An 18,972-nucleotide genomic window follows, 5' to 3' on the forward strand; every position below is an offset into this window, starting at 1 on the left:
GATACAACACGCAAACTCAAAATATACAGCAGGTGTCAGGGTAGTGATCTGACCCACGGCTTCCCGTATACCAGGCGAAGTAGTTAACATCTCGTATTATTCTTTTGTTTAACCAGGAAAGCCTCAAACAATTATCAAGACATTTTTTAGGAGGCTCCTGCCAAGTTTTCATGGTAGAGAAAGGATGTTAGTGTGCGTTGGCACAATGTCCGACGTTTCTCTCCCAGGAGGGGAACACGTGGATGAGAGAACAAATGAAAAACATTGGCAGATTGCATCGAAAACAAATTGATTATGGGTGTAATGATGCATCAATTCCTCGATTAAAATTAATTCTTACACTCAAGGCAAGTTCCTCAAATAGTGTGCTTGAGAATTAATTATTTACAGCTGATGCAAATTGTGCGCAAACTCTAATGTTGCTTTTGAGGTCAGTGCAGCAACTAACAATTGAAAAACAATACAAATGAGGTCGTAAAAATGAAGCAAACCGATTTTTGAACGGAACCGCAACCTCGAATCGTGACAAATCGCCAAGCCGCTGGGAGAGGTGATCGTTACGTTTCTACACCTCTTCTTTCTGACGGCACGGAGTTGATCGGCGATGTTTCTGTGTTTTTATCGAAGTTGGCGAGTGAGCAGGTGGACGACTTCAGGAATCAGCCTCACGGTGAACGTTTTGAAATGCTGCCGGCGAATGATCGCAGCGGGCCGTGGCGTCACCGCGTGCTCCGTGGTTTGAGATTGGTGACCCCAGTCGCGCTGTGGACTATTCTCGATTGTCCATCGGTGAAGGGGCACTCGTTCCCCTACTGTATTTCGCTTTCACACTCGGTGTTTCCCCACAGATAATAAGCTAAGCGCTAAGAACTTCCCCAGGTCCACAATAACGTGGAACGGAGGAAGTTCCAGCATGTCCCTGCGTGATCGCATGTCAACGACACCTGGATGTGAAGTGAACCCACAGTTGAAATAGTAAAAAAAAAATCTTAAAATCTCCACCCCTTTGGCAGAACGATGCCGTTCACACAGCTGACACTGCTCATCTTCTCCTCGCACGATCATTAATCGGGGCGGTGACGCGGCCTAGCGAAAGCTCGTTCGCCTCTTGCTGCAGAGGTCCGCAGTTCGAATCCGCGAGGCCGCCTGCTTAATAGCGCGGCTGCACTAACCACGCAACATGCGCCGCCGACTTCACGGTGGACGCTGGAATAAGATCTCCTGACGTCATTCGCAACGAGTCGGGTATTGCGTGCCGACATCATGGTCCAGATTTGCCCCAATCGAAGTGTTACACAACACGTTACTCAACGGGTGCATGTCGCGTTGCAACATCACCCCCCTACTGTGAAACTACTGCAGGCGATGCCTGTGAAACACAGCGGCACCTTCGCGATAGCCTTGCACGATAAGAACGATAGCGTCAATACCAACTCTAGTCAATTATAATGAATAATTATTATCTCACACGTCTCCTATGCATCTCTGAAACAGAGATGATGAGAAGGAATCCCTCTTCTTTCTTGTGTGTGTCCCTCACCTCACCTCCACCTTCCCATTTCACAATCTTCCCCGATGTCACCACCCCCCACGTAAAGCGTTTGGAGATGTGGTAGCATTAGTACGCTGTACAGATTGGCGTTGTTGTTGTTGTTGCTCTTCCTTGTGTATAGTATCACGCGTGCCATGCTTCACATCTCAAACATGCCGTGTGTGTGTGTGTAAGACACAATGAGGACATCAAGCTAGATAGCTCGTGGAACGCGCGCCAAAGTTAAACACCACTCAGGAATCATCTCTTAAACACAGAAGTAGCTCTGCACACACCGATTACAGCTACTCCACAGCGTTCGAGCCACAGCCAATTAAAGTGGAAATTGTGTGAAGGGCCTTTTAGTCTCAAGTATTCGTTCTGAAATCTCAAATCCTGAGAAGGATGCTTTTTCCCCTCCATATGAAGCTGGGTCACTAGTGGATACTAATAAATGTGAAAGCATCATTTGCCCAGTTTGAACCTACAATCCTGGGGCTTAATTTTTTGACGTAGCCGTCCATGGTTGAGCAGCACCAGAATATATTTCCCCACCTATCCACGCACCCACCAATGCTGGTGAGGTGGGGTGGGGGGGCGGGGGACAAGTTGGAGGTGTCCAGGGGGTTGGTTTTGAGGGTACTCCAGAAAATATTCCGCGGGCAATGAAACCCTGCTGAGCCCTAGCAAGGCCATACTTTGGCATTAATACTGAATCCGATATGCGAGCGAGCACACACACACATACAAATACACACATACATCAACAACCACAACCGCCATTCGCCACTAAGTGGTGGTGACGTCACCACGACGCTTGTGCCAGGCCATGTGCACCTTGAGGCCACGTGAAGTGTCGAACGCCCGCATACACACTCACACACACGTACCCATACTGCACACCACTCGCAATGCTGGATGGATTCACCACGTATAGGGAGGACATGTTCATCTTATAACACAGGTAAGCCACCTTTATGTCTGGAAAGCATAAATTAAAAATGTTCCGCTGTTGCGTACACGTTTATTGGGTCACGGGAGATTACACCAGATAGAGCAGTCCCCTGATTTCAACGTAAACAGGAGAAGTCATATCCACAACACTATTATCCGTGACTCCAATGCAGGTGTTCAAGTCAAAGGTCCAGACACAAGATGCTTCCGCCAAACACGAGTGTGTGAAGATGAATGCTTATGGACTTTGCTATTTTTATAACAAATACCCTTTCTTTATTTTGGTTGAATACATGTATTGCCAATTTTTTATTGTTTACATATACTGAACTCTGGGCTCTGTCAGTTGTGTAAAGCCAATGGACAATTGCACTTTGTTATCCACTTTTATGAATCAGCCATGAATTATCAATGACAATGGGAGATGTAAAACTTGTGCAAAAGCAAATAATCTAAAGTAATGATGTTGCATTAACCGGGAAACACAAAGCGGCCTTTACCGTAGCCGTTTCTCAGGTGGATATTCATGTGTTCATTGTAATGCGAGTTGAGGAAAATATTTAATTTGACAAAGTATTTTCCAAAAGAGGCCTACAGAGGTCACAGAGTTAAGGCAGCGGAAATAATTGCCCAGTTCAACAAAACAATCTTAAGCTATAAATGCACACGTATGAAGCAGCTGCTGGGAAAACATGAGCATGTTTGTAAAAAAAAAAAGCACAGAGAGTGATGGACAGTGTAACAATTCAGATCCAGTGATGGGAATCGCTCCCTGTGAGCCGCAAATCGCACGATTGGAGATGGATCTCAGTGACGTTTCCTGTCCCAAGTCGAAGAATACCATTTGGTGGTCCAGGTCTCCAGTGAAGAGGTATGAGTCATGATGAGGCACCGTCAGTTTATCCAAATCGGTTTATTAAGGAAAACACCAAACTAAATCTCCCACCTACTGTGGAACTGCGGCACAAAGCGCCTTCATGATAGCTAGCCTTGCACCATAAGAATGATGCCAATGCTAAATGTAATAATGATTAGATTCGGTTTTTTATCTTTGACTGGTTATATAGCCCCAGGACACAAACAAAACCATTTCTGGGAAGAGGAGTGGTTTCGGTTACTCACGTAATCGTGAAAGGCCTTGGCTTCACTCGAGTGGTCACACGTTTCGCGTCTCTCCGGGGCAGCACAGTACAGGTCCCAGAAAACACTGGGGAAGAGGGTGCCATGGTGGGGAGCACACAAACACACACGAGTCCGAATGGTAAAGGTGCAGTCCTGAAATTACTTTCTTGAATAAAGCTTGTGGAATTATACAGCTTTGATCAATGATAACAAAATACATTTTATTTCTGAAAACTGCAATATGCAACCGAAAGATCGTATCTCTGAGATCTAGATTTTCTCTCGCCAACTCGTGACCTGTCCCGCTAAGATGGGTCACTATCTCGACGTTTGGAACTATACTATGAGACCTCCTTTATCAGTGGCAAAATATAGTGATAGGTTTTTACCCTTTCAACTGGTACAAAAACTGACACCTTTATACAAGGCATCATGTTTGCAATAACCACAACACAAGCAGTCAAAATGCAAACATAAAGAAACAACTCTGATGATGATAATGATATGCACTGTCCTTGAAGTTGATTGGTCCACACCCGAGACAGCTTTTGGCGTCACCTGGTCCAACACCAATGGAGACTAGGCTCTAAGAAAAGCTGTCTCGGGTGTGGACCAATCAACTTCAAGGACAGTGCATATCATTATCAGAGTTGTTTCTTTATGTTTGCATTTTTACTACTTGTGTTGTGGTTATTGCAAACATGATGCCTTGTATAAAGGTGTCAGTTTTTGTACCAGTTGAAAGGGTAAAAACCTATTACTATGTTTGGAACTATGTTTGGGGCCTCGGATTCTTTCATTGGTTTGCTGAATCCCCGTGTGCTGACGGTGTTTTTGCTTCGTACACAATGGCTACAACTCTTTTTTTTTCGAGTTCAGGTTGGCATCGAGCTCTCGTGTCATGGGCTCCTATCGCAATACCTCTGCCCCTAAAGTGTAAACACCGGAAGAGTTGTCCCATAACACCTTAATATATGGAGAACTGCAGAGCTTGGGCAATTGTTGGCACCGGTTCACCGCGTGGCCACTGCCGTCTTCACCGCTTCGATGCGGTTCCTTCCCACGCCTCAGCGTCATTCTCTCTCTCAAAAGCGAGTGAATCCCGCGCAGCGGCGTGTTACACATTTAAATTATTATATTATCAGCGTTGTGTCTGAGGACCACTTCCCGTGAGTCAAAGTTTCAGGGTCAGGAACAAATTGAAAAAAAAAAGGCTATATCAGAGCGTGACCAAAATGTTGGACATCATGAATCCGTGTTCCAAACACCTGAGGGACTAACATCGGCTGAAATAAGGAAGGATTCAATTTGTGAGCTCGTCTTACGGGCTTCTGAGATGTGTGTGAAATCTACCTCTGAGGGAAACACAGTTTACCGTGCGTCAACCGGGTGCTGCTCTGAGGTAAACAACTTGAGTTGACCTCTGAGGTCCATGAGGGAGGTTAGATACCGTGAACGCCCATCCACGGACGAGGACTGACTTACGTTCCATTCTCCCAAAGTATTTCATCGTCATTTTGAATCACAGTCGCTGAGCACAGGGTCCAAATGCCCAAGTGTCATGCGGGCAGCAAAATAGAATCATAATCTTTTATTCATCCTCCAGGAGGAATCCGAAGAGCCATGAAGCTCTTTTTCACAGATGTCCAGTCGGGGCGGGTCATGAAGCTACAACAACAAAGACTACAAAAACCAATACGAGAGCAAAGTAGAGGAAAGGTAAGCAAGTTACTAAAATAAATAACACACAGAAATACAAATTGCATAATTACAGCAATTCCTGACGATTTTTCAACACTCTTATCAAAGTTGTCATAGAAAAGAGTGAAGACGTTGATTAGGTTGAACCAGCTGGTAGGAGGTTGGAGAAAAGAGGCAACGAGACGGAGTTTCAAAGTGAGGCGGTGTGAGGGAAGTAGCAGGCAGAGAAAAGTTGCAGTGTGGTGTGTGGGTGAGTGTGGGTGAGTGTTGGTGAGTGTTGGTGAGTGTTGTGAGTGAGTGTGGTGAGTGGATGAGTGTAGTGAGTGAGTGTGGTGTGTGCGTGAGTGTGGGTGAGTGTAGTAGTGAGTGAGTGTGGTGAGAGGGTGAGTGTAGTGAGTGGGTGAGCGGGTGAGTACGGTGAGTCTGTTGTTGTGACCTGCAGTGTAGTGTGTGGGTGAGTGTGGTGAGTGAGTGTGGTGAGTGAGTGTGGTGAGTGGGTGAGTGTGTGAATGAGTGAGTGAGTGTGGTGAGTGTGTGAATGAGTCAGTGTGGTTAGTGTGGCGAGTGTGTGAATGAGTGAGTGTGGTTAGTGTGGCAAGTGTGTGAATGAGTGAGTGTGGTGAGTGTGGCGAGTGTGGGTGAGTGTGGGTGAGTGTGGTGAGTGAGTGAGTGTGGTTAGTGTGGCGAGTGTGTGAATGAGTGAGTGTGGTTAGTGTGGCAAGTGTGTGAATGAGTGAGTGTGGTGAGTGTGGCGAGTGTGGGTGAGTGTGGGTGAGTGTGGTGAGTGAGTGAGTGTGGGTGAGTGTGGAGAGTGTGGTGAGTGTGTGAGATGAGATGAAACAGTGAGTGTGACAGAGAGCGTGTGCATCATCACCACGTGTGGAAGTCTCGGCTAAGACACCGTCCAGAGGGCGCTCTCCAGAACTGCCTCTCATAGTGGACGCGCTTCCGACGGCAGTGGCGTGATCCAGCTATTGCAGGGCTGCACCTTTACCAAAAAAACTTTAAATCTAATGTAGCAAATCCACCTCACGGGGTCCATGATTATTGAAAAAACGAGTTTAAAAGTGTCATTAATCTCCACACTGCACTACGAACTCGGAGACCTGAGTTCAATTCCCGGCCGTGGCTAACATCAGTGGCGAGTGTTAATTGAACCGATCTTGGGGACCCAGCTTCGCAAACCCGCACTGGCCGACGTGACGACGCGTGGAGAGGTTTATTTTATTTTTTTGAAGGAGGCATACATTGTTAGCCATGCTCTCGATTTTCCAAACAACTTCGAACAAACCGCACTTTATTCGAACAAAGGAGCCGAATGTGAAACCTGGTAATAGACAGCAATACTTTCAGATAAGCGGATTACAGCTAAGAGCTGGACTGCATGTTACATTGTGTCCCTGCCTACACACTTTGGTCAGTTGATGGAGATTCTCATAAGCTGGAAACGATGTTAGCTTTGAAAAAAATCTCCACTTCAGCAAAGCAAATACTATTTTAGGCCCGATCTATCTTCCAGCAGCATCATTCCAGTTATTGTATTTTGCCTGTCTGCAGCCGTGCGAGCCCGCAAGGTGGTGTCGAGCTTAATACGAGAAGCCTCCCCATCGGCAATAAATCAAGAACTTCTTATGACGCTGTCTGGTAACAGCGGTGGTCACTTACCACCACCATGAGTGCAGGAAGCCAGGAGGCTCCCCCAGAGTTATATTTTTTTCCCACCGTATCTGCACACACACACAAATAAGCACAGGCACGCACACAGCGTTACAGTAAAGCAGAGTTCATAACAGCGTCCGGCTGTAGGGCACACCCAGGCTCTGCGCGTATCAACTAGGAATGAGTTTTGGACGCAAACGTTTCGGATTTTGGATTTGTTTTGATTTTCAGATAGTTTACGTTACCGTATTTTGGCGAGTGCACGCGCATAAATGTATTAACGTCTCCCCCGACCCCATGTTGACACCATTATTGGCAGGAACGTGCGGACGCGGTGTCACTTTAGCGGCAGTTTGCGTAGAACAATAAAAATAATTAAATGGAACCATCCTGAAATTTCATATCTAAAGCATCAGAATTTTCGGATTCATCTGAAAATCGGCAGCTCATCCCTGAGTATCGACACTGCAGAACGTCAGCAAACAGACGGGCGCATAGCAACGTGGAACATCGGGGTATGTAATATCATCTGGGTATATAATGCCATTAGGGAATGAAGCAGTGAATCACCGAAAATGAACACACACAACAGTACATAATTGGACATCGGGGTACAAAACAGCACATTTTTGAATTGCTAGTTCATAAAACAATATTAGGGAACGTATAGGCACATCACGTAATGGGGAGCATAAGAGTGCATCGTTAAACGCCGGAGTACTTAATAGTGGATACTGGAACAACAGGCTGCAAAATAACAATGGTTTAAATGTACGTAACAGCATAAAGGGCCAGATAAGATACCGGTACCCGAATACACAGACACAAGGATTTATATTATCACAATCGTAAGGGTGCATAATAGCGCAGCACATGCAGTGTACACATAATATTAAGGATTTTGATAAATAAATAAAACAAATCCGGACCGCCAAGGTGCATATAATGGTGCATATAATGGCAGACGCCACTAAAACACGATGACCAATTATTTCAAGAAGACTTATTTCGTTTCTTCTGACGTCTCCTATGACACCACGTGCCACCACAGCGAAGGCCACAGCACACCCCCTCACACCGGGGCCCGTGGCCATGCTCTCGCCTTAGCGTGGTTGCAACGCGCTGGAGCAATCCGCGGTTCAAACCCAAAGGGCCGCCCTGGTTAACACTGCAGGTGTATTAACTGTAAAATGCGCGCCGTTGTCTGCTTTAAAATTCTACAGGCTAATGTTTACTAATTTGGGGAACCAAAAATTTGGTGCCAATTGTTTTTCACACTTAAAAATGTTTTAACACAGGCCTACGAAAATTTGTATCTGAAGGTTTTGAGTGGTGATGAATACATACATATCACATAGTTTCGACAAATCAGGCCCTTTTTGGGAAGAGATACAAATGTAGATATGTGAGTGGGGCGCAGTTCAGCTATGAAGGGATCCAATCATGACGGCTCGTGTCGTGACCCGAATTAGATTCCAAACTGATGGGATCAGACACAGAATTCCCAAAATCCCATCACTTGGCAGGCAGTAAAATCCAATCCGAATCGGGTTATTGGTATCCAATTTTACGAACTGCGCAATGACATATTATGCCACTGTACTAAGTAATTAACAAAAGAACAAAAACATAATTTGTTATTTTATTCAACTCGTAAAAAGTTCAGTTTAGGTGTAAACATACATTAATTTGTACAGGAAAACCTTGTCAAATGTGTGTTTCGGCTCTTCACGGTTTACCGAATGAGGCATGCTTTTCGGAACACGGCGGTGATTTTTGGGCTATACGCGGTTCGACGTTGCTAACATTGTTGCTAAGATTGTTGTTCGAGAGGGTTGCAAGAAGTGAGAGCGCTGCATCCGTTGGAAGGTACCCTGCGTGTGAATGAACCGTGTGGATTTGAATCGATTGCGAGAACCATTTATTTACCAAGTGCACGTTTTTTTTTGCGTGACAATGTAACACGTACAGTACCGCACTATACACGCTCACAGGTTCACACACATCGCTGCGTGCATCTTAGCCGCCTGCCCGGTGAGGACGTCAGTCAGACGGCGCCTCATTAACGTTCAAGTGACAGCGCTATGGGCGAGCATCAGGCTGCCAATGTATGCAATAAAGAATTTCCCAAAAAGACGAACTGCAGTGCAGCATAGCCCCGGTGAGATGCCTGCTGCTGCTGCTGAGTACAAAGGTCGCGAGTTGAACTATCCCACACACGACACCGACTGCACACACGAGAGGTACTGGAGGCTATTTTTAACATATACAGTGCTGCTAATACTGAGGAACGAACGATGTTTCTCAATGTTTTGTTAGGTCTATAGTAACCACTGCCATCATCATTATCATCATCAGACAAGATCTATTCCTAGCTGGAGGAAGCCATAATCCATTCCAGACCCCATTTACAGTAATACCGTAACCATAACTTGAGTACTTTATGGATTTATTTAAATTAAAATAAAAAATATATGATTATCCATACTCTTAGGTTTTTTCGGTAAAGTCACGTAGGTAAAAAATAAAAATAAAAATTACTAAAAGTAATAATAGTAATAAAATAAAATAATAAATCACGACGTTTCGGAGGCAACACAAGTCTCCGTCATCAGCTGTGACGGTCCCACCTGATGATGGAGACTTACGTGACTTTACCAAAAAAACCTAAGAGTATGAATCCTTGCAGTCACGAAAGCTTCAAATCTAGAAATAAGATTATCCAATTGGCTGATCAAGACTCTGCCCAATCAGCTGATTAGGAACATGACGGGATGTTGACCAAATCTCATTCCAATCTATGCACGACATTTGCGATTAGCTGACATCCTATATTTTTGTTCACGCAAAACTCACGATCCAATTCCAGTTGCAGCTGATGGTGCCCGCAAGGTGACAGAGAGAGAAGAGAACCGTGGCCAGCAGTGGCGAGGTCACAAATATCACAAGCGGGGGTGAAGAACCGTTCTTAAATTGCAAAAAACAAAATCAGCCACAGTTTTTACGTAAAAAAAAGCTATAATTCCACTGAATTACTCTGAAAAACTTGTATTAATTGGTACCGGGTGTTGGTTTTGTGTTGTGCTGTTGTGAGTTTGACAAATGGCAAAAAAACTCTTAAAAGGGAAAAAAAGTGAAAACTCAAGATGTGTGCCCAGACTTTCAGAAGTCACTTTTCTCTGTCCACCAGCAGCACCGTAAGCTGCACGGACTCATCCTGCACAGAAGTTAAGCAGCCAATGAGATCCGCTCCTGGGTAAGAACGCTGTGCAGGCCTGCACGCCATTTTGAGAATCACCTCTAAATCACTGCTAAACAGTGCACGTTGCCTAGCAACAACATTCCCAGGAGCCTTTGGCCAGCGTGCAAAAAATTGAGTTAGGCTAATGTTGTTAGCTGTCCATCATTTTTCTCAGAATCCATCGCAAAAAGATAATCAGCATTTGGCAAGATGCTTTATTACGTTTGTGTCAATTTTCTATGCCGGTTAAGCTGTTGGTATTCTCGGACCTATTTTCCACAGTGACATTTGGTGGAAGCAATGCAGAGAGACTCTTTTTTTTTACTCACCGTCACCTTGAAACACTTTCAATGTGCCGCTGTCTAGTGGCTGCTTGTTACGACACAGATTTTTCAACTTTTCTCTCAGAAAGAAAAATACGTCACCAAGTGGAAAGTGATCAAAGTGTAAATCTCAAACGTATCGTTTGCGAGAAGAACGGGGGGACAACCTATGACATGCCGTTATTTTAACTACAAAATTCTGACATTAACCCGACAATGCATAGCCCAAAGCGTTGACCGGTATTTGACCGAGGCAGAGCTGAAGTAGAGAATCAGCGTCCGAGTTTGATTGAAAAACCACTATATTTTTAAGTTGCGGGTAGTTTTTTCCAACGCGTCGTTGAGAACTTGACACTGCCACGTGCGCAGAGACACCGGCTTGGAATTGCACCGAGAGACAGAAAAATGATCGAGCGTGGGTCAGGGACCAAACACGAGTTAGAAACACCTTATTGAACTTGAAGAAAAGTGAGAGTTGGCCTTGGGCAGGACACATCGCCCAAAGGGACTGGAGAGAATGAGTCTCAAGAGGACAACCGCCACGGGGAACCAAGCAGTGATCGGGTTGAGTTCAAGTGCAGGAGTGGGATGAGCGGGAGCAGCGAAGGACCACGAGGGATTGCGATGGTGTGGAGGGGCCTTCATCCAGTGGTAAATAGCTGATGGCCATGATTCTGATGATAGAGACACAATGGCCTGCTGTTGAGAGCAAATGTCTGGATTTTACTTCCCATTTTAAAACAAACATTGTACCCTACAGAGGTCTCTGGGTAGCAGTGAGCTCAGCGTGATTGGGAAACTGCCTACCAAGCCATCACGCCATCACACTCCCACTGAGGCATGTACACAGGGGAAGGTAAACGTGCAGCCCTGCAATTGCTTGCTCACACCATTGCCAGGTGGAAGGGTCTCCACCCGATGGAGCTCTAGAGAGAGAAAGAGAGAGCCTGTCTCGAGGAAATCTTGACCTTGTCTTCCATGCCGTCTCAATGTCTTGGAAGATGTGGGGGGTACCCACACTTTAGCCCATCACACGACCTGCCGACGAACTGCGCTGTATCCATTTGTACTTCCGGGTGGACGTAAGTGCTGAGTGGGTCGGCGGGGAGATTGAACAAAAAGGTCCAATTGTTTCAACAGCCGTCAGTCGTGATGAGGACACTTTCTGCGGGCGTTTGTGTGCGCACCTGTTCACAACCTACAGCGCGGGTGACTGCACTGCAGCGTGAGCCGCACACGTCGCTTGCTTCGCTTCGAAGCTCACGGGCTCGCTTGCGCGTGGCGTGTTCCCTCGCACCCTTGGAATAAAACGTGGATTTACGTGGCTCTCTGAACGCAGCCGCATCTCACGATGCCCAACAGCGTGAACTGGATATTCGTCGCGTACCTAAGACATTTAACTGCGTCGCAAACGCGTACGCGTGTGCTATTTAACGCCATTATAGACACTGCAGAGTAGGTGGATGTTATTCTGCTCGTAAGTATAATTTACAATAACAGCGCTGAATGGCGATTGCGGTTGCAACACTGCAAAGCACGAATCTAAAGATGTTAGTTGTGTCTGGCCATTTGCAACCCCTCCGAGCATAGCATAGGATTCTTCCAGCTGTCCTGCATGCTGTAGTATTATTTTATCGACTTATAAGCATCACGTACTGGCCAGTTGAGGGAAGTATGGTCAAACAACCCCAACAACTGACAAAGGGGAGGCCTTCTGCTGTGAGCTAAGAATCACGTGCACCATGAACACTGGCCAGGCTTTAGCGATTGTGTTGCGTAGTTCTCCGATTAGTTTTTCGTGTTGTTCGGCGTGATGTCTGACATTTCACTCCATCTGAGTGTGGGGTGCGAAAAAAACGTCCCACACCGTGCCATTCAACACAAAAAACTAATCGGAGGGCTGTACCACACAACTGCAACGATGACAACAACAGCCGCCATTCATCACCAAGTGACGGTGACATCACCACAGCGCTCGTGCCAGGCCAGGTGCACTTTGAGGCCACGTGAAGTGTCGAAGGCTCGCTGCTGGCAGGTCACGGCGGGACAGACCCAGGTGGTGCCGTGGGTTGACCGAGATGACTGGCAGATGCACCACCCGTGCTGCCTACCGCGCCGTACACAACCGCCACTCGCTCCTCTTGCCGGCGGCACCTCTGGAGGAAGGAAGGGTCTCTGTGACCAGGCTACTCCTGTGTCCAGTCGCTCTGCCCACTAGAGGCAGCTGCTTAGATGTCCACCCATAGTCTTGTACAGGGACATGAGTGTCCAGGTCCACAAGGCGTACAGCCGTTTCAATGCGAGCAACAGAAACATCACAAGTGGCAAATAACAAAAGTCGTGGGACAGATTTTTGTTTATTCTGCAGAGTAGCAGATTGGGATGTACATGGATGATAGTATATTATTCAACCCTTCATAATTTTTCGTGTTTATTGTTGTATATTTACAACGTGAGTGTGTGCATCCACATATCAAGCAAGCAGCAGTATCAGCATGCAAGATCACAGACGATAGCATAAGTAGCATCATTGGCAGCAACTATCAAAATTAATACGTAAAACAGTTTTTGTTTAGTAACATAATTTTGTGTCTATTTGTTTGTGTTTCTCCCTTGTGATGGGACTTTGTAGGATGAACGTTGGGATTTATAAGGGGCACGGGGTGACCAATACGGTCTGAATTGGTCTGTAATAAGGTAGGGCACTGATTAGGGGCTGAGAGGTATGCATCTGCCACGATGACTCTTGAGCCCGACTGCTCGCTCGGCTCTCGCAGCCACCCTTAATCCACGCTCCACGACCGTGGCCACACTTGGCCCGAGCTGTGGCGCACGGCCGGTGCTTGAAAGAGCGCCAGCTTCCGCTCGAGCAGAGCGTGCCAACGAGACGCTTGTGGGTCTCCCACGGGCCAGCTTGCGCCCGAGAGCTTACTTAGAGTCGCGTAACATACAGAAGCAGTTTTCAACGCAATCGCAGCCTTTTCCCATTACAATTAGGCTTCTAATTGAGAATGCAAATGTTTCCAATCAACAAAAGGCAATTGGCTCCGTTGGAATAGCATGAGAATCTGGCTCTTCATCTCGCCTGCTCTATCTCTGTTCCCAACTCCGAGTTCGCTGCACGGTGGAGTCTTGTGTCCAGAAAAAAAAATTCTGTGACAACAACAAAACACTTCTTTACATTTGAAGCTAGTTTAAATCCTACAAATGAATCAACATCACTTACTACTTTTCACCAACTTATTTAAACTCCAATCACCGAATTTTCCGTATTATGACGCACTTTTCCCCCAGTACTGTAATGCGAAAGATGGGAATGCATCTCATAATCCGGTAGGTACGCGCGCGCGTGTGTGTGTGTGCAAGACCAGATTTGTGCAGCATTATTGAAACCGGGCACATGTCTGGGGTGCGTCTTTCATTTTAGAGCTTTTTTTTATAACCCAGAGGATACGGTGTACTGTTATTAAGAGTTACCTCAACTCAGAAATCTGGAATGGACCACGATATGAAAGAGAACAAAATCAAACAACTCCAACAGCCTGAGCAGGATTTTCAAGATTCGGCTCATGGAGTTGCTCTTCCCATTTCATTCGTGTTCTGCATCGTGACTGTGCCTCCCTTCCTGGGTGATTGCAGGTCTGTTTGGCTTTTCTTTGAAGAGCCCCACATCGTTGCTGCTCCCATCTACAGCGGTGACACGGCCCAGCCAACTGTGCTCGCCCCGCCTGCTCCACCCAGACAACATGCCCCAGTGTGCCCGTGCCGTCTGCTCCACCCCGTCACGCCGCTTGTACACATCAAATGTATTCTGGCCATAATAGTGACCCAAAATGGCCTGCTCCTTGCAATTATGTCTTGGGGTCTTAAATGTTCGTTTTGCGATAAACAAAATGTCTTGGTAATTCTCTGAAGAATTTACCAGGCAGCTGCAGGAGAAGAAAAGCCATCAGAAATCTACGCAAGCCGTCCCAACGGAGAGTTTGCCGACGCAAGGCGTTTCTCGTGTGACTCACCTCAGACAGAAACGTTTGTGCCGACTTCTGAGCGCCAACGTGAAGCAAGTACTCGTACACGTACAAAGCAAGCCTGCACACGTGCGCACACACAAACATGTACAGAGGTCAAGCAGAAATCAAAGACAAAGATCCCCCATAAAGCGTTAACACACTGCTCGGGAAACTGCTGCTAGTGGTCTCCATGGGGATTTTGCTATATTTTCCAGAAGGTTAGACGTACACCCGATGTGAATGGAGGTGAACAAATCTGGTCTCTCGCACACACACACAAAATTACAAGATGTGCCTGGAAAATATGGTATTTGACCATACTTCACCACGCTGTTCAGTGTAGGTTGATGATGGCGATCATTACAAAGTTGGATTTTGTGTCGCACTGCCCTCCTGGTGTACACCACGTGCTCGTGCATGCTGATCGCCATCGCTACCTGATTTGGTCATGGGATATTTTTATTTATGGCTTTGGACATCACGTAAATTGGATGGATGCCTCTACACCTGCATGTTTATCCAACTGTCCCATTTTTACACGGAGTGCCACATCAGCCAAAAGTGACAACCCATCACGAATTTTTATATCGAATATGTATATTTTATGTAAAGAAAGCATGGCCAAACAAACAGCACAAAGTTTAAAAGAAGCACGTTCAATTATCAGTGCCAAAACATAGTCCTGACAGGAAGCCACAAAGCACTGTGATGATGCTCTGAATAATGTGGGAGAAAAGGAACATCTCACTTTTACCTCACTTGCAGAGAATTGCGAGTGAGATTAAGGCCGCCACTAAACACATCCTATATTATCTGTAACATCCACGACAGAATGTCCGTGGAGCCGCAGTTCCAGCCACCGCTGAAAGTTTTCTACCGCACGGTGAAAGACGGTGGAAATTGATGCGCGTCAATTCACAATCGCGACCAGAGATGAAGGGTGCCGGCGTGGTCCCGTCCCTCGAGTCCTTTAAGGGACCATGGCCTCGTGGTACTGGGGTGTGACATACAAGGAGGGGCTGGCTGGCTGGCTGCCTAGCCTTGCAAAGAAGTAGTTGTGGGGAGGATTTATTGAAAAAAAACTTGTTTTTGGCTCACATCCCTTGCGGACAAACACAAGGGAGATGAGGTGAGGGGCCATCGGATGCCTAAGCACAACAGCTACCCAAGCATAGGTTAGCTATTCATCACACGGCGCAGCTGAAAACACAGGGCGCATAAGGCTCCTCCGCTCTAGATCCTGTGGAACGATTGCCCCTCCAATTCCCCCTCTCTCTCGGTGGAAGAGACGAGAGCCAGAGGCATACGCTGGCAGCAATTAAAATATAAGCGCGCTTTAAGAGCAGCTTTCTGCTGACATCTGAACCGGTCCTCGACCCCCCACGATCCCCCGCCTCGTTGCCAGTCAGCATTGACAAGCACGGTCAAGCAACCCGCGTGACCAACACGCTGTGGGAAGGAAGCCTTCACGAAGCAGTGGAGTGACAATGGGCTGTCAACACAATGCAGGGAACGCTTTGGTATTGAGAGAACGTGGCTGGGTCGCCACCTCGAAGGTACACAAAACTGGGACAGAGGAAGAAGAGTATCTCATAATTCTAGATTTGAAGCTTTCGTGACTGCAAGGATTCATATTCTTAGGTTTTTCGGTAAAGTCACGTAGGTAAAAAATTAAAATTAAAATTAATAAAATAAAAATAAAATAAAAATCACGAAGTTTCGGAGGCAACACAAGCTTCCATCTTCAGGTGGAATCGTCACAGCACGCTTGCTGTATCAAGTACTGTATCAAGTACAGCAAGCGTGCTGTGACAGTTCCTCCTGAAGACGGAAGCTTGTGTTGCCTCCGAAACGTCGTGATTTTTATTTTATTTTTATTTTATTTTACTTTTATTAATTTTAATTTTTTACCTACGTGACTTTACCGAAAAAACTTAAGAATAAGTATCTCATAATACTGGGAGAGTGGAGAACTTAATGTGTATGCTTTGTCTCGAGTGGTGGCTTATTATCATTATCCAAATGGCAAAAAGCAGGACTTAATATTAACCGGGGAGACTTATGGATTCCCCAGCACAAGCACGTAAAAAACGAGAACGTCCTGGGAAGATCAGGTCAGGTGATAACCCTAACTTCACCATGGGCCCTGAAACCATCAGGGCAGTGTAAGTTGTGGAACACAGTGGTCACTTCATTCACGGCTGGGGTTGTGCTGCCACTAATTAAACGTCTCTTCTCCATCATCATCATCATCATCCAATTTTCGGATTTATTTTGGACAATGCAATGGTAGGTAAATAATTTCTACTCAGGGCCACGGATGGGCTAGTGCCACCACCGCGAATTCCTTTCGATGCGCCACTGCGTGTGACCAACTCCCTTCGCTCTTCAAAGATGTTCCTCTGAAAAAAAAATTACATCCACAATGCAATTTTTACTGTGCTGCCATCTGCTGAGAGTTTTAATAATGTCCACCCATGTTTGCATCGTTTATAGTTGACTCATATCAGAATGCTGTACCCCACTCATTAGACTGAAACTCATTTATTGCACCGGCTTGCAATGTTGTTAGGAGATTTAAGTTCTGCAGGTCAATGCTTAAACAGCTCCTTCCAGGCTACAGCAATGATTTTGTGACAAGACCATGGTGACAATACATCTATGGAGGTTTGTTTTTAATAAATGTAAGAGGCGGATGGGTGGCTCGGAAATCAGCGTGTTGTGCTGCACCGTTGAGATTCTGGGTTTACATCAGAGCAGCTGCCCGTAATTAAATCGGCTTCTCAAGTGTAGTGAGTTGATGGTCTTAGCATGGTCACCAATGACTGCACCAAAAAAAACATTGCAATTAATTTGAATCTGTACTTAAGTTGGCTAAAGCCCAGGGCTGAGAATTAAAATCTTGGTTCGAATGTCACGAGACACAAATTACTCTCATGTGCGGAACAGGTGAGAAGGTGCTGATCTCTACTTTGTGGACCGGAGATCACTTGAAGGCATCTGAGAGGTAGCTCTGTAATATCCGCTTCCACGGGCTGTTCTCTAACAAGGGGTACACTACTTCACGATTAGCTCCAAATGGATTCTCCATCTCATGACGCGATGCCGATAGCACAATCGGGATATAATTACGGGGAAATTACAAGGAAATATGAAATATATATTTAATGTGAGCTATACTTCGATACAAAATGGTGATTTAACAATTCAGTAGAGAACTGTACTTCACAACGATTGTGCAACAATTGCTGAGATCAGGTTCCAGTTCATCTGAATACAATTTGCGTGATGGACTCGCGTTAAAGTGGACAAAAAGAATCCGCATGGTATCTCATTTCCTCATTTTTTGCCCCCAAAGATATTTATGTCTTCCACGTTTCATGTTTTCACATTCCTCATTTCCCATTGTGTGCTGCGAATACCCTTATACAGTAAACACGGTACCGCATAAGGCCATCACATCTTGTGGTGGTCCACTCCCCGTTCCTTCTGAATCACCAGTATCGTTTAACGGGTTCGAGAGCCGATGACAGGTTTGCAAAGCTACTGTGTTGTCTTCCTTTGTACGGAGAACATAGGAAACTGGTATGAACATTATACTGGAGTACGATACATATTTTGGATGCTGCCATGGTATAATGGTTGACACACTGGACTCCCAGAGGTTCATGGTTCAATCTCTCAGCTCGGCAGCTGAGACGGTGCAAGATTCTTGAAATCTCTGCCCACCTGTTCACCCAGCAGTATAAATGAGTACACGGCATTTAGTCCATCGGCAGGTTGTGTGCTGTGGGCTAAAGTGCGGGAACTCCAAACCGCCTCCAAGACGTCTAGGCAAGCGTGGAATAGTAGGCCAAACACCTTCTACAGGGGCTCCCTCTATTGGAGGCCTTTCCACAAGTGTTGTGGTGTAGCGGTGTAGTGTAGCGGTGTAATGTGGAGGTGCGTCATCATAAATCATCGTCATCAATCACCTTCATATTTTAAAACAGCTGTAAAAAAAATCTTAGGTTAAAAGTAGGGGTGATAGTTGAACGACCGCTGAGATTTTAATCCGATTGAAGCTGCAAGCACATTCGTTGGTCGTTGGTCTCAAGATCTGACGGAATTAATGCTCCACATAAACGTGTCCATCATCGTCGTCATCGTGATCTCAGCTGCTGCTGCCGATCCACCACTACTGGATGAAGGCCCTCCTCACACCGCCAACACCCCTCACTGCCCTGCGATGCCAAAAACCACTTCTCGTCCCTGCGCTCGGACTCATCTCATCGCGCCACGCTCAGCAACGGTTGTCGTCCACTCAGGCGCATGAGAATAATAATAATTAAAATGTATAAAGCGCCCCTAAACAATCGTTCTCAGGGCGCCATGCGTGGAAATGCAGAAGTAGTCTAACATCAATCAAGGAAAGAAGAAGTGAGAAAGACG

The 18,972-nt window shown here is 46.0% G+C and overlaps 1 protein-coding gene across 5 annotated transcripts in view; it reads right to left on the reverse strand.

Annotated features, from left to right (window-relative positions):
* Positions 1 to 18,972, reverse strand: part of LOC133352063 (single-stranded DNA-binding protein 3-like) — a 159,015-nt gene that overhangs the window by 121,214 nt on the left and 18,829 nt on the right. For all 5 annotated transcript variants that reach the window (XM_061567794.1, XM_061567796.1, XM_061567795.1 and 2 more), the window contains 3 exons: positions 14,548 to 14,620; positions 6,974 to 7,035; positions 3,608 to 3,692 (listed from right to left, as the gene is read on the reverse strand). In XM_061567794.1, the coding sequence (XP_061423778.1) occupies positions 3,608 to 3,692; positions 6,974 to 7,035; positions 14,548 to 14,620 (220 nt within the window). The remainder of the gene's footprint in view (positions 1 to 3,607; positions 3,693 to 6,973; positions 7,036 to 14,547; positions 14,621 to 18,972) is intronic.

This window comes from Lethenteron reissneri, chromosome 39, assembly GCF_015708825.2.
Source record: "Lethenteron reissneri isolate LAM-NWPU_2019-01 chromosome 39, ASM1570882v1, whole genome shotgun sequence".
In the NCBI taxonomy this organism is placed as follows: Eukaryota; Metazoa; Chordata; class Hyperoartia; order Petromyzontiformes; family Petromyzontidae; genus Lethenteron; species Lethenteron reissneri.